Source organism: Alligator sinensis, unplaced genomic scaffold (genome assembly GCF_000455745.1).
Source record: "Alligator sinensis unplaced genomic scaffold, ASM45574v1 scaffold23_1, whole genome shotgun sequence".
Taxonomy (NCBI): Eukaryota; Metazoa; Chordata; order Crocodylia; family Alligatoridae; genus Alligator; species Alligator sinensis.
The window spans coordinates 2,774,358-2,789,751 of record NW_005841890.1 but is presented as its reverse complement, the minus strand read 5'-3'; the positions used below and the strand labels follow the sequence as shown (position 1 = coordinate 2,789,751).

Genomic DNA, 15,394 nt, shown 5'->3' with positions numbered 1-15,394 from the left:
GTAATTCCCTAACCATCGCTAGGGAGTGGAGCTTGCTTTCTATACTGCACTGGAGTTCCTTTTATTTGAAATGTTAATTCTCCCTTTTTGATTATTAACATTACATACATTTGGAAACGGGTATATGTTTCAATGCCCAGATTGTGTAAGAAATTAACACGCCGTGGTACTGATTCACTGTTGTCTCATTCCAGCTTTATGTCACGGGAACTCTGCTGATTTCAAAACAACAGCTTAAAATTGAAGCAACACAGTGGTGCATCATGGCCTAAATGTTAATTGAAGTGATGCTCATTCCGTTAAATTCTTCTTCACTGAGCCAAAACGCAGGCAAGGACTTGGAGGCAATAAGGAAATCATTGGAAGGGCTTAGGTAGCCAAATTGGATACAAGGGACAGTTATCAGCAGGTTTGAAGAACATTTGAAGCCTAATAATATTATGCATTTTTTATGCCTCTTCGCAGCTTTCAGAGCTCGGAGGCATATTACAATGCAAATAAATATTAAGACCAACAACCGAACACACTCCTAGGTCACATATGAGTGTTCATTTCTAGTGGTGGACTAATTGGTAAGAGACCACTGAATTGACCATACAAAGATCCATGTCTCCCCCTCATGTAGAATTTATGGCAGATGCATGGAAGAAAGGACTATCTTTAATAGTCAGGATATATCAAGATGGAAAGAAGCCAATAATACTTGCATAGAAAGAACTGGGCACCATTAAAACTCAGTTGCTTCCAGTTGGCTTATGTTCTATATATCCGTTTCAAGTGTTAAAATATGTACTCTCATCATAGCTCATTCAAAGGATAAATGCTGACAATTTGGAACATCGGTCGTTGACATAAAAATGGCATTTTTGAAGCAATTTCCAAAATTTCATCTGGAATGTAATTACTACTAATGGGTTATTTCTAAAGCACACGAATCAGATTTTCTGACCTACAGTTACAGGTCTTACCATTTATAAACTTTGTAATTCGGTAGCACCAGAAAATTTACAATGTGACCCAATCCTGCATTTGCGGAGACATGGTTTAGATGATTCATTAAGCCAGAAGCTAAGCTGCTGTGAATTTCCTTAACTGTTGAAATCTGTTTCTTTTATACTGACAAAGAACCTGGCCAGTTACTAGATTGTCCATTACCAGATTCTGTAGATTTCAATGTAAATTACAGTGAATCGAATGGATTCTAGATTCAACAAGATATTTAAGAACACACTTCTTATATACTTGTGTTTTTCTATATTGTCATAGTAAAACTGGTCACCAACTAAGTTTATAACATAAATGATTTTAAGTGGCAATGATTCCTGTTATATAGAAATGTTAATTCTCCCTTTTTGATTATTAACATTACATACATTTGGAAACGGGTATATGTTTCAATGCCCAGATTGTGTAAGAAATTAACACGCCGTGGTACTGATTCACTGTTGTCTCATTCCAGCTTTATGTCACGGGAACTCTGCTGATTTCAAAACAACAGCTTAAAATTGAAGCAACACAGTGGTGCATCATGGCCTAAATGTTAATTGAAGTGATGCTCATTCCGTTAAATTCTTCTTCACTGAGCCAAAACGCAGGCAAGGACTTGGAGGCAATAAGGAAATCATTGGAAGGGCTTAGGTAGCCAAATTGGATACAAGGGACAGTTATCAGCAGGTTTGAAGAACATTTGAAGCCTAATAATATTATGCATTTTTTATGCCTCTTCGCAGCTTTCAGAGCTCGGAGGCATATTACAATGCAAATAAATATTAAGACCAACAACCGAACACACTCCTAGGTCACATATGAGTGTTCATTTCTAGTGGTGGAAAATGTCTGCTCAGCACTGGGAGCTGAGCTGGCGGACCAGCACTTCAAGCCCCCTGCCAGCTCTTCTCACCAGAGTCCTTGGCCTGAGGAGACGGTGCGGGGCTTTGTCCTGCTGCTGCAGTCCCCTTAAGGGCAGGAGGACTGCTTTCCCCAAGCTGGGATCCCCCCACCAGTCCTGGACAGGAGCAAGGAACAGGACAGAAGGGGCAGCTGCAGCCTGAATGCTTGTACTGGTCTCTCTCTCAGAATCATTTCTAGCAGTGGAAATTGTCCCTGGTTACAAATGAACGATGGTACTTGGCCCTAGGTTAGGACTGGTGAAGACGAGCTGCCATTATCTACTTTATGAATGAGCTGAAAAGAAAGGAGAAATAATTAAAAAGGAAAAAAAGAAAAAGAAATTCCTAGAGGTGTGTCCCAATGAGTGCCCAATGTGCAGGGGCATGCATTTCACGTGGGAAAAATAGCAGTGGCACATGTCTGTGCCACTATATGTATCCAGGCATGTCCCTCCATGTGTGCTCTGGCACACAGCAAATTGACCTGGATGGGGCCCGGGGTCCTGGGGCCCTCCCAGGGCAGCAGCAGTGCCAGACTGTGGCCACCAGCCTGCCAGCCAGAGCATGGTTCTGGGTGGCCAGGCTCCATTTCTGGCAGCACATGGCCACGCTGCTTTTTTTAGCATTGGTTTATTTTTATTTTTTTGGCACTGGGATCTTCTGTTGTCCAATAAAAATGCTGTGCTGAAAATTAGCTGTGCGGCAAATGGGTGCATGTGCACCGCAAACTGCACATGCTCACTTGTCAGGATGCACCCTGCATATGCAAATGTTTCTGTTGATCTCTGTGAAATTAGTTACTTGCTTAAAGTTGCACTAAATGATTGTAAGACCAAGGTTTTAATGTTAATTGAAGAGTCATTTCAGTTACCCAAGTTTCCAAATGCTTCCCTTACTCCCTCTGTGCTTTAGTTAAACCCTATGGGGAAAAGGCCATAATTAGCCTTTCCTCAATGAAGTGTTGTTTTTTAATCCTTTAGCTTAAAGGAATCCATAAGAATGCAAAATATATGATCAGTACAGTTGCTTTATTCACATTAATTATGAAGAAAATGCTCTTTGATTACATAACTATATAAGCTCTATCAATAAACTGACATGTCAAAAAGCTATTTCACAATGAATAATGTTTGAGTGTAAACCTCAATAGTAAATTCAGATATCCTAATTTAATAGAGTATGATCTGTTGTTTGCCAATGAACATATAGATTACATTATAAATCATGCAACAGTGTGACTATAGAATAACATTGTACGCAACGGCATTTCACTGCTGTCTATTGAACCAGCATGGGCATGCCATTATAACATTACTATCCATCTTTAAACTTAGTTTCTTTTGCTAAAGGAAAATATAAATTAGATCTGCGGAGGAAAAAATAACACTTCGATCTGCGGAGGAAAAATTACCAATTTTGGACTATGATGCTGAATTCATTAAAATTCTTATGTATGTTCAAATAATTTGGAGTACAATTTTTTTTTTTCTATAGGGGGTGGGTCTCATGTTCTTTCTATTTGGGAAAGTGCAGCTATCTGTTTATCAACAAGCTGTCACACTTGGCATGTCTTAAAATCTACAGGTATCCTTGGTACTTGAATTTAAGGCTAACAATTTTAGATTATGAAATCACAGAAATGTTGATTGGGAATATGCTGGTATATACTGAAGAAATGAAGACATACTTACTCTACATTTTGTTACTTGGGAATCCATTTTAGCATAATGTGCAGACAGGAAGTGAAGTAAGAGACTGCTTCCAGAAGCCAGGCATACGTCCTATTTTAGACACGTATGAGCATCAAGGTCAAACTTAGCTTTTGCATGCAGAAGACCTCGAGGAAGTACTGTTTACTACTACAGAAGAATGCTGTCATCTTGATTTTGGTGCTTACCCTTTGATCCTTCAGGCCACCAGGAAAGAAATATCAGCGGAAACAACCTGTTACAAAATAAAAAAATATAAGTGATCTGTAACCGTGAGAAAGAATTGGTATTCTGCAGCAAGGCTTTTACAAAATCTCCATCACGTTGGACCTTTTCAATGACAAAGCCTTGACTTTCAGTTTGATCCCACAGCCTAATAGGGTCAGCGGAAGTTCTTAATTCAGATTCTAAAATGCATGTATGGGGCATTAGCCACAAAAGATAAGAGAGTGGGAGGCATGCAGAACCCAAAATACAATTCAGCAGCAGTCTAAAAGGGCCCCATCAGCCTTAAGTAGTAAGTTCAGGGGGTCGCAAACATAGAAAAAAAAATGGAAAATATCCCCTTACCTTGGAAATAAAGAGTGAAGTGAGCCTTCTCTCTGAAATTCAGCAAGGTTATAGTTCATACACATGTGGGGAGAAAAAAAGGTCTATTGTCATGAGATAGTAGAGTACAGGTAGAAACTATTCTTTGGTATTTGAGATAGTATTATATAGAGATCATCCTACTAAAATTTCAGAATCTAGATGTTGTGTAGAGACTACTGGGCTGAATTCTGAAGAGCCCTTTTTCTGCAGAAAAATAGAGCAAATACCATAGCACCCTCCTTTCTCCTCCTCCCAGTGAAGGATGCAAGGTATGACTCACTGCTGGCAGAGAGGCATCCTTTTTTTACCTACATTATCTTGATAATAGGAGAACTAAAGTAGGACTAAAGAGAAACTGTTGCATAATATTGCATCTGTTGTGTTCCCGATGAGCCTGAAAACAATGGTATTTTCATGGAAAAATAAGCCAATTGGTATGATAGGACTGACTGGTTTTGTAAAAAGGAACTTATCAAGCTTTTTTCATAGTTTTGAAAAGAACCTTCTCCACATGCTACCATGGGTTGCTATTCACTGAAGCACTTACAGCCATGTTTGTAGAGATGTAACGACACAAAGAGGCACCCATGGCACTGCCTGGTGATCTAGAAGATCAGGGTTCAGTTCCCTCTAAGGGAGGTAGGGTTAGACCCTGACTTTTACATGTCTTGAGCAAGGGTATTAATTGCTAGGCTAATAGCTAAAGGTGGGCACCATCATGAGTCAAACAGTCACTAACCATGGCTGTTTCCTGGTTATAGCTTTGGAGAGGCTTTTACAACATGTTTTGTGCATCCACAATAAAACAATTACAACAGAGAGTAAATGGGATTAAAAGCCTTGGTGATCATATTGAATCACAGTAGGATGAGCTTAGCCATCTAGGGCAAAAATAGAGACATGTAAAGAATTAGAGTTGTTTTAGCAGTGTTTAAGGTGCGATGCATGATGAAGCAGAAACTCATTTCATGACCCAAATGGCTTACATGCCATTTAAATAGCAAAGCAGAGGAGTGGTATTTGGCTTCAAGCTCATTTCTGATGGTGTTCAGCTGTCTAGCTCCCATTTGAATCTTGGGAGTTTAGCATCTAGCCATTGTTTAAAAAAATCACTGTTTTCCTAAATGCATTCTGAAAATCTGGTCCTTACACTCGTACGCAATTTAAACATGTGATTAAATCCCACTGACCTAATGTCTCATTGGTTTAAATTTAAGCTTAATTTCAATGGCATCACTAGGATTTAATTAAATGCTTTAAATTGTTCAGTTAGGATCCTTTTCCCTCAGGAGTTGGGGTGGCAAAACCATGGGCTTCATTCTAGGCCTTGGTTATTTTCTGCTCTGCACTTCAGCATTTGGCATCTTCAGATCCCTGCTGCATCGTTCAGTAATTCTGTTTTACCTCTTCATGTGTAGTCTGCTTCTGGGAGACCAGCTTCTCTGTAGGAGAAATGCAGGAAATCATAAAGCAAGGAGTATAGTCAGCTAATTCATCAATAGGAACATTTAAAATTTTCCTATAATAAACTTACAGATAACTCTTTCATTCTCCTGAGTTTTGAGGATTTTATAATCTCTTTAACCAGGGGGACTGGTGCCACATTAGTCAGGGGAGACACGACCAGTTAGTGACCCGGGGGGGGGTGGTTCCCTGCGGCCAAGCTCACCGACTCGGGGTGGGGGGTGGTTTCCTGCGGCCAATCTCACCGACTTGGTGGGGTGCCACCCCGTAAGCGGCCGTGGCACTTCTGGAAGTGGCTATAGCACTTCATCTGGTGCTCCTACTCCCTGGCTGGCAATCGCAGGGGGTGCACCAGTGCTTCTGCCTGCCCCCCCTACCTGTCACCCATGTGGGTAGCGTGGCCTGTCAGGAGGTGCACCAGTGCTATCAGGCAGTGCATGTGAACCCCCTATGCATCGCCACTGCTTTAAATCCTTTCAGGTGTGGGAATCCATAAAGAGTTCAGTGTTGTCCTATTGACATCAGTGGGTGTTGTGCCTTTGGCTTACTGGGAATAAGGGACGTACTTAGCCGTGTTAATCTGAAGTCAAGTAGAAGACAGGGTAAATTTTCACTTTCTAGATAAACCAAAGTAGATATATGAGGGAAACAGACTGCTTAGGAAAATTTTATCCATCCTGTTTTGCTTTCCTTCACAGCTAAAAGTAATTTTTCTTTCCTGTACATTTTATGTAAAAGATTACTTTTGAGGAAAATGATGCAATCAAATCTTCATCGACAGTAAAAAAACAAACAAACAACCATTTTGGTTTTTTGTTTCCACTGGTTTGTAAAGTTAAAGGGATGGCTTTTCTTTACCAGGCAATATAATTCAGGGCAAATTAGTACTGAGCTGCACCTGGCCGTGATGTGCTAGAAACCAGGTGGGCATTCTGTAGGGAGAATGTCTTGTTTGTATCATGGTCTGTTTGTCTCCTTCAAGAAAAAATACTCATCAGGTCTAAGAATATGCATATATACTTTCTGGGAGAAAATCTTGGAATAATCTTGTCACATTTGATTCTCTTTTCTAATCACAGCTGGACAGCGCTACATCCCTCATCCAGGCAGCTAAAAATCTGATGAATGCTGTGGTCCTTACTGTGAAAGCATCATATGTGGCTTCTACTAAATATCAGAAGGTCTATGGTACAGCTGCAGTGAACTCACCTGTTGTATCTTGGAAGATGAAGGCCCCTGAGAAGAAGCCCTTAGTAAAGAGAGAAAAGCCGGAAGAATATCAGACAAGAGTGAGGCGAGGTTCCCAGAAGAAACATATTTCCCCAGTACAGGCTTTAAGTGAATTTAAAGCTATGGATTCCTTCTAAAACAGTAGGCTTTACCAGGAAGGGTTTTATATTCTTTTTGTATGCATACCTGCCGACTTGTATGCGTCTGGCATGGGGATAAACTAATGAAGCAGTGTCAATTTGCATGCAACCTAAGACTCTATTAAATAATTAACAACCTGTAACCCCCAAATTTAGAGCCTTCTGTTCTGATGTTAAATGGAGGTAGCCCAAGCTTACATTTTGTAACTGTAGCATAACATTGGCCAAAGAATTTGCATCACAAGTGTTGGGGTAAATAATAAACTAAAGTCTGAAAGTGAAATTTTATGCATGCAAGAAACATTAGGTTGGCAGGTATATTAAGTGAAAAACTGGAAGTGTAATGGTAGACCATAAAGCTTGTATTGCTTCTGTTACAGTGCAAAAACGTACTAGCCAATATGCTTAAATGTGTGGCCCAATAATTAAACAATTTAACTTTTGAATCATGTTCATTATAGTATGTGAATTTTTAACAAGGGTAAAAAACCGAATTCATCTTAAAACTGCTTCTTTTAACCCATGTTTTGTTCTTTATGTTCTAGTAGTGTTATGACTATGCTCATGTTTCAATTAATCCCATTAATATGAATAAATTTTACTTTTGCCAATTAAATTCCTTATGGTGGAGTATGAAGCACAATATGGTGATTGACATTGCCTTTTATATTATTATTATTATGATTATGATTATTATGATTATTATTATTACTAGAAATAGAAGACCTGGTGGTGGAATGTTTAGAGACACGGAAGTTGAAAGTGTGAGAATTTAGAGGCAACCATGTTAAGTGTAGCTTGGATTACAGGTATCTAACATACCATTGTAACCACTAACTCTCAATAAACTCATTTAACCTTGGAATCCTAAATTTGACTTCTGTCTTTTAATCCATAGACTTTATGCCTCGAGATAGAGAACAGTTTGTTTTGCCATCATATTAGCACACTGGGAAAGGAATGACTGGATTATATTTGCGTTCTATAGCAGAATGAGTCGAATCCTGTCATAGGGCGTGGATGTGAGACAAATTTTGTAACCATTAGGTTGGACACCTTCTTGTTCCCTTGGTAGGAAACAAACAGTACAGATGCCCTCAAATAGATTCTGCCATCTGATATGGAGATGTGCTGGGTTACTCTAAAAGCAACTTCAAATTTGTTCATTTGTTTTATGTTTGGAAAGCACAATCTAATTTTGTTTCACAAAATTTTGCTGCACTCCTCTGATCATTTAGGCCTGCTGGGTCATATATCTCTGTATAAGCCACTCTTTACTGAAAATCACAGTACAGTATTTACTTTTATTTGCTTTAAACCCTCATTCTTGGCATTAATTGTGTTATCGCTATGAGAAGGCTTTGCTTCATTGGAACATAGGGCTATGAGTGCCAATGTATTTTTGCTGTAATTATTTTTTTATTCCCAAGAATTTAATAGAGTATTCATGGCTTCCCTTGGGATAGCATGAGATCAAGTATAAATTTATCTGGGGAAAAGTGAGATACAGCATACGTGACATTTAGTGTCTTTACAGCATTTTGAGAATGAGTTAATATGCTTGTCCTGGATACATTAATTATACCTGTATAATTGTCTATCAGACTGTCAGGATGAAAAATGTAATGATAGCATTATTTTTACCCCTCTTAAATAGACTGAACATTGTACTATCAGCCACACCAGAAGTAGGGTTAAGAAGCCTCTGAAGAATTGTTGTTGTTATTTAATTTATTTGCATTGTGATAGTAAGTAATCGTCCCTAGTCAGGTTTTGACCCCTAGTCTGGTAAGTGTAGTACAGACATACTGGAGGAGATAGCCTCTGTTTCCGAAAAGCTGGAATCAGAAACAAGTTACAATAATTATGGTACTTACTACTTTATGTACAACCATAGATCCTGTAGCCATTCTCTGACTGTTAAGTCGGGGTCTTAATATCCAGTCATGAGCACACACAACACTGAATAACAGGAATGCTCAAATGGCACCTTTCCACAGGGGTCTTAATATCCAGTCATGAGCACACACACCACTGAATAACAGGAATGCTCAAATGTCACCTTTCCAGGACTGGGTGTAATCATATGGCATCTCACATTGGTAGCATAACTATGGTGGGGTGATGACTGTGGCAGTAGCCCCAGGCACTGACTTGGGGACAGAAGGGGGCAGAAAAATAGCATCTACTTCTTCAGGGGGGGCAGAAAAATAGCATCTACTTCTGCAGGGGGGGGACAGAAAAATAGCATCTACTTCTGGAGGCGCACAATCATGCCTTCAGCACAACGGCAGTCTGAAGTCACTACTGCCTCCATATATCACAGCTACCCCAGGCACCCAGCTGACTTGTTATGCTTCTGGTATTAATGGTGTACCTTCTAGTCATGTTGCTCTGCATTTGGACAATGTAAACCATTACCTGCTATGTTTCCTTGCCTAGTCTGAACTGTAATTAATTGTGAGCCAGTTAAGAAAATGGTAAACATGTCTCCTAATTTTAAATATTTCCCCAACTGTGGCTCAAAGTAGCATTTCCAAATGGATGACGTTGTTTTCCTTTTTAATTAATACATTATGCAAAATTTTCTTCTGAGATACATTTTCCTAAGTAGGAGTCAACAAATCCACGCAGCCGCATAAATTGTTACTCAAAAAAGGGATACAGTAAATACCTGTTCAACATTTCAAAACGAAAGACAATTAATAGTCTCAGGTATTAAAGGATTCAATTCTATAACAGTCCAAGGAAAGATCATTCTTTAAACAGCCAGTGGAACATTTCTAATTCAGTCTTTTCATATCATAATCCCAATACCAGAGAAGTAAAATGCTGTAACGTTCCTTGGACTTGATCATGGGCTGTTTTCGCGGGGGAGGGGAGCGTTGTTTTTAAATAACGATTTGCTTCCGGCAGGTGAACACGCTACAGATCTCTGGATTGAAGAACAGTGTCGTTCTCTGGCACTCATCCCTGAACTGGATTCTGTTTTTGGCAGGAATAAAAAGTAATTGTGTGGTCCTCCCATGCTGTGGTCACTGTTGTTGTTGTTATTCAGATCTCAGAATGTGTGTCTTCTCCGCGGGAGATCAGAAACCCACCCCATGAGAGAGACCTGTATGCTACTTCCAGCAAAGGCAATTTTTTTCTGAGCTGTCCTCCTAAAGAGAATGCTGCAGAGAAGGCTTTGACTTGCTTCCCATCTTTATGAAGCTGAAGAAAAAGTACTAACTAAATGATTATATTTTATAATTTTCCTCTTTGACAAATGTAACGAATGTCAGTTTCTGACTCATAAATCTGCTAATAAAAAAAAAATATTTTTTGAAGGACCTTTAGTCGCAAACTGAGATGTATTTTCAACCCTGGCTTTTTCCAAGAGTAGGGGGAGGATTTTTTTTTTTCCTAAATCAAATAGATGTTCTAAGTCAGCTGGTGGTTAATGGGATAGAGCACAAAGGGTATATTGACACCACAGTTGCAGAGAGCTCAGTCGCAGCACCAAGGCCGTGTCCCACCCACATATAGAAATGTGTTCTTCAGCACAGTGTCAGGACTAACCCCAGAATGTCCTCACCACTTCATTAATGGGGCTGATGTCCACAGTGTGGGAGCTTGGTGCCTTGGAAGTAAAAATGATCTCTCCACTGCCGTGATGTGAATATGTCCCCGGTAGTCCTCTACAAGTTCTTCAAGAGGTGCACATCAAGGAAAGGGAAGATGTCTTTTGCATAGGAATATAGGCCCCAATTCAGCAATATACCTACTATTTAGTAAATACTTACCTTGACGTACCTAAGGGCATGTGTTCACGTACATTTATGTACTCCGAAACTTAAAGTGCTTTTATTTAAGGCACATTAAGGCAATTTAGGTACTCATCTACACATAGATGCACTAATGCACATTAAGGCCCATTAAATGTAGGCTGGCATAGCTAAGTTGCCTTAGCACATGTATAGCTAATGAGCATTATGCATCTACACATAGGCTAATGCAATTTAGCTATGCCAGGTTAAATTTGGTACTTGCTTTACGTAGGTATCAAATTTACATGGGATTAGCCTAAAATTGCCATTTTAAAGGTGCATTAAGGGCACATATGGGTGGACATGCCCCCTTAATGCATCTAAAAATGGTGATTTTAGGCTAATCCCACTTAAAAGGGCCACATGTAGACAAGCCCTAGGGGACTTAAGCAAACTTCTAAGCATATGAGTGCTTTGCTGAACCAGGATGACATTATTCAAGTGCTTAAAGGTAAGCACATGATTAAATACTTTGCTAGATCAGGTCACTAATAAGTAAGGCGGGGAGGTAAAGGAAAGCTTGACTTTGGTCGAATCGCAAATTAATGGCAAGCTCCTATATTGTAAAATGTTGTTATTAGCTATTTCTATAGTTACCGTGCACAGTGCTACCATGCAATAGCTCTGCAGAGTGCTGCCTTAAGCCATATATATATAAAAAAAAAATCATAGTTTCCAGAGACCCACAGTTTGAATACTTCAAAAGCAGAGCAGGCAAATTTCTGGAAATATGCTACAGATGACAAACCAATGTAATATCTGGCAGTAACATGGCCTAGATATTGTTTATATCAAATGTGTTTGTTGCTATGAATAACATGGGCCAGCAATGGGAAAATATTTTCTTGCTGAAAAAGGGGTTCTTCAAAAGCAAAAGCTTTTGCTTTACAATTTTTTTTTTCTTCTTCCCCAATGGGAAATTTCCAAAAGAACCAAAAGTTATGCTTAGTTTCTAATTGTGTTTTTAAAATTAATTGAGTTATTTTGCTTTGTTGAGGGGGGTGGGGAGTAAAACAAAGTAAAGAATTATAATTTTAATGAAAACTTTTCATCCAAAACAAAGAAACCAAATTTTTTGTTTCATTCCATCCAGAAGCTTCCTATGAAAAGCCAAAAAAAGCCAGGTTGGGGGGGGGGGGGGGGGGGGGGAGTTGTCTTTTAAATGTCTCTTTCTTTCTCATCAAAGTAAATCACTGCTAATGGTCTAAGTCTAGGAGTGGTTCTTTATCTACCGTATTTACTTGAATCCAAGATAACTTTAAATATAAATTTGTTATAATTTTCCATGTACAAAATCTAATTACTGGAGCATCATCTTAAATTCATGTTCCCTCCTCCCTTCTGCTGCAGTGGGGAAAGCAATGGAGGGGTGGGGGAGGGCAGGTGGAGAGGATTTCAAGCAGCCTGATCCCCCTTCCTCATGTCCCCTACCTCCTATCGTCCCCACCACTTGCCCTTCTTGCCACCCTCCCAGTACTTGTACCATCTCATGTCACCCTGATTTGCAGTTCCTGCACCCCCGTGGTACCCTCAGCCACATGTCCCACCTCTGCTTGCCCTTGTCTGCTGCCTGTCTCTGGTGCTGCCACTTATGACCCTGCCACTGGCTCCAGCTCCAGCTCCAGCTCTGTGCATGGTGGCCCTGGCCCTGCCCAGCCAGGCAACAGTGGGTGCAACAATAGCAGCTCCAGTCCCACCAACAGATCAGGTCGATGCCAAAGCTGGGGCTGGAGCTGCCACCCCTTCCACTGCTGCCTGGATGGGCAGGGTCTGGAGTCACCATGCAAGAAATGGGGATGGAGATAGAGCTGGACCTGTGCCTGAGGGCAAGCAGTTGGGGGAACACTGGGGGGCAGAAGCAGCACCCAGAGGCAGGCAGCAGCTGCAGCTCTGACTTCAACCCGAAGCTCAGGTTGGGGCCAGAGGTGGAGCCACAGCAGATGTCTGCCCCCAAGCCTTGTACACAGACCCAAGGTTAGAGGCTTTTTCCTAAACCTAAATAGGGAAAAAAAGACTATATCTTGGATGTGAGTAAAGGCAACACAGTCTTTTGATAAAAAGTGCATCAAAGGTCAACTCCTTTCCCCCTCTCCCCCCTCCCCGCCCCCAAATATCTAGTCTAAGCCAAAGGCAATCTTCATAGAGTTGCTGCATTATATTTAACCAAGGCATTATCAGTACTTTGCTATTGCATGGTATCTTCCAGCCTGATTCAAAACCTTTATCCACCTTTGTTTTACTCACTTAAGTATATGGGCTAGGTACAGACATTCAAAAAGTCCAAGCAGTAAGCAGCATAGTTGAGTAGCAAACAGAACACACATTTGCACTTTGGTGGCGGGGGTGGTGCAAATGCTAGACTGGATTCTGCCATTTTAAACCAGTCTGTGTGTGCTGAACTTCTGTTATGGATATAGACTGGTTTTCCAACCACTTATACTGATAAAAGTGTAATGTTTGTACCTGGCTGTGAAGACATATTTAAGTGTGTTCACTGACTTAAATATTCATTTCAAGTTAAGCACATGCATGTTGCTAAACTGGGCTTTTAGGAAGTGGAACCTGGCTTGCTGATGTTCACATTTCCTGTCTGAATGACCTCTTGCTTTTACTGGCCACAGGTTTCAACTTTTTCTTTAGTGACATTCCCTCATGACTCAAGGAATACCAACCAATGGGGGGAAATCTGTCAACTTGATGAAAGCTTTATGTGGCTGAAATACTGCATTCTCCTCTGCTAGTCGTATTTCTAAAGCAACAAATATTTAATTGTTTGAGGTAAGCTGCCATCCTCTTGAAACTGTCCGCCACAGTGGGGGTTTGATGTTACAACCCAATATTAGTTCATCTCCTAAGGTAAAATTTTAAAGGTTCAAAAATATTTGCTAGGTTCTAAGTGATAATAGACCTGGAAATAGAAATACTTTTGAAAAGTCAGAATTTTCCATGGCTGAACTCACTCCCTCCATCCCAGATTCCTGGAAGTAGGAGCCTGAAGTGAGGACAAATACAATGATGGTGGTGTTTCAAGGCTTCAAAGGACCATGGCATTTGGATCATAAATACATAAGAAGTGTGATGTGTGTCGAACCAATGGTCCAGCTAGCGCAGTATCCTGTGTCCAAGAGTCACAGTAGTGGGTGCTTTAGAGGGATAGCATATGAATAGGTTATATCTACAGTGATTTATTCCCTGTCATAATCCCCTGGCATCCACCGCCATTGATTTAGAGATGCCAGAGGATACACCTGTGACTCTTCTGTTTAATAGCTGTTAAAGAATCCATGGACTTGTCTAGTTCCTTTTTTAACCCAGCTATACTCTCTCTACCACCTCCTGTGGTAATAAAGTGAACTGTGCATTGCATTAAAAACAGGTAATTTATTTTGTTAATTTTAAATCTGTTTCCTGCTAATTTCAGTGGATGGCCCCTAATTCTAGTAATCTGTAACTGGTGAATAAAAATTCCATATCCACTTTATCTGTACCATTTATGATTTTATAGCTGTCTATCATAGTCCTTCTCAGCCTTTCTCCTTTCCAAAGAGAAAGAAGCTAGAAAAATGTTTCTAGCTACAAAGATGAGATGCTCATCTAAAAAGATATTTCTGATCCAGCTTTATACCTGAACTTTTACAGTACTGGGTGAGCTTCCCCAGCATATGTATGTAGGAAGTCCAATTTAGATGCTGATAATGATTCTGTGTAGCCTTGAAAATCTCCAAATGAATCTATAACTGAGATTATGCAATGAATGCAATATAACATCACAGTAGTAGCTCAGATATGCTATAGCTATGGATTTGGCTACTGAGAGAAAAATACTAGGCCTATGTAAAGTGTTTAGTATTCACTTTAGATTTGGATTCAGCTGATTTGGGGGACAATGACTCAGTCTAGTGATTCAAATCACTGTCCTGAATCGATTCAGCCAAATTTGATTCGGAGATTTGGCTGATGCTGAATCAGCCAAATCTCCGAATCACACAGGCCTCATCCTCCACCCATTCTCCCAGCCCTGGCAATGGCTGTCCCGCCTGCCCCAGCTCCCAGCTCTTTGAAAAAAAAGCTCCAACTCGCCGGGTGCTGCTTGGCTGGGGCAATCCCTGCTGCCCCCTCTGCCCCACACCACATGGGGGGGCTCTGCCATTAGCCCCCCAACCCCTGCCCACTCTCCCAGCCCCTCCATGGCTACCCTGCCCGCCCCACCACTGACCCTTTAAAAAAAAAAGCCCTGACATAGCAGCTGCTGCCCCATGGGGGTGGGGGGATCCCTGCTGCCCTGCACTGCCCTGTGGTTTGAAGGGGGATCTTGCATGAGCCCCCAGAAGCCCCTAGGCCACTGCAGGAGCTGGTCTGTCTAGGGGGTGTTTTTTGGGTTTTTTTTCTCAAAGGGCCTGAGCTGGGGCAGGCAGGACAGCCATGGGGGTGGCTGGGAGAGTGGGCAGGGGTCAGGGGGCTCATGGCAGATCCCCCCACATAGCATGGGACAGTGGGGGACAGCAGGGACCTCCCCCCCACCCGGCAGCACCCAGTGAGGGGGGGCTTTTTTATAGCGTTGG

General features: G+C 41.0%; 1 protein-coding gene across 4 annotated transcripts in view; it reads left to right on the top strand.

Moving 5' to 3' along the window:
- The window catches only part of CTNNA2 (catenin alpha 2), an 862,138-nt gene extending 854,178 nt beyond the window's left edge, over window positions 1-7,960 (top strand). For 3 of the 4 annotated variants that reach the window (XM_025197143.1, XM_025197145.1, XM_025197144.1), the window contains exon 18: window positions 6,733-7,958. In XM_025197143.1, the coding sequence (XP_025052928.1) occupies window positions 6,733-7,020 (288 nt within the window). In that variant the 3' untranslated portion in view covers window positions 7,021-7,958. Of the gene's footprint in view, window positions 1-6,732 lie in introns of all 4 variants that reach the window. The other variant, XM_006018010.2, reaches the window with a different exon arrangement.
- The last annotated feature ends 7,434 nt before the right edge of the window (window positions 7,961-15,394 follow it).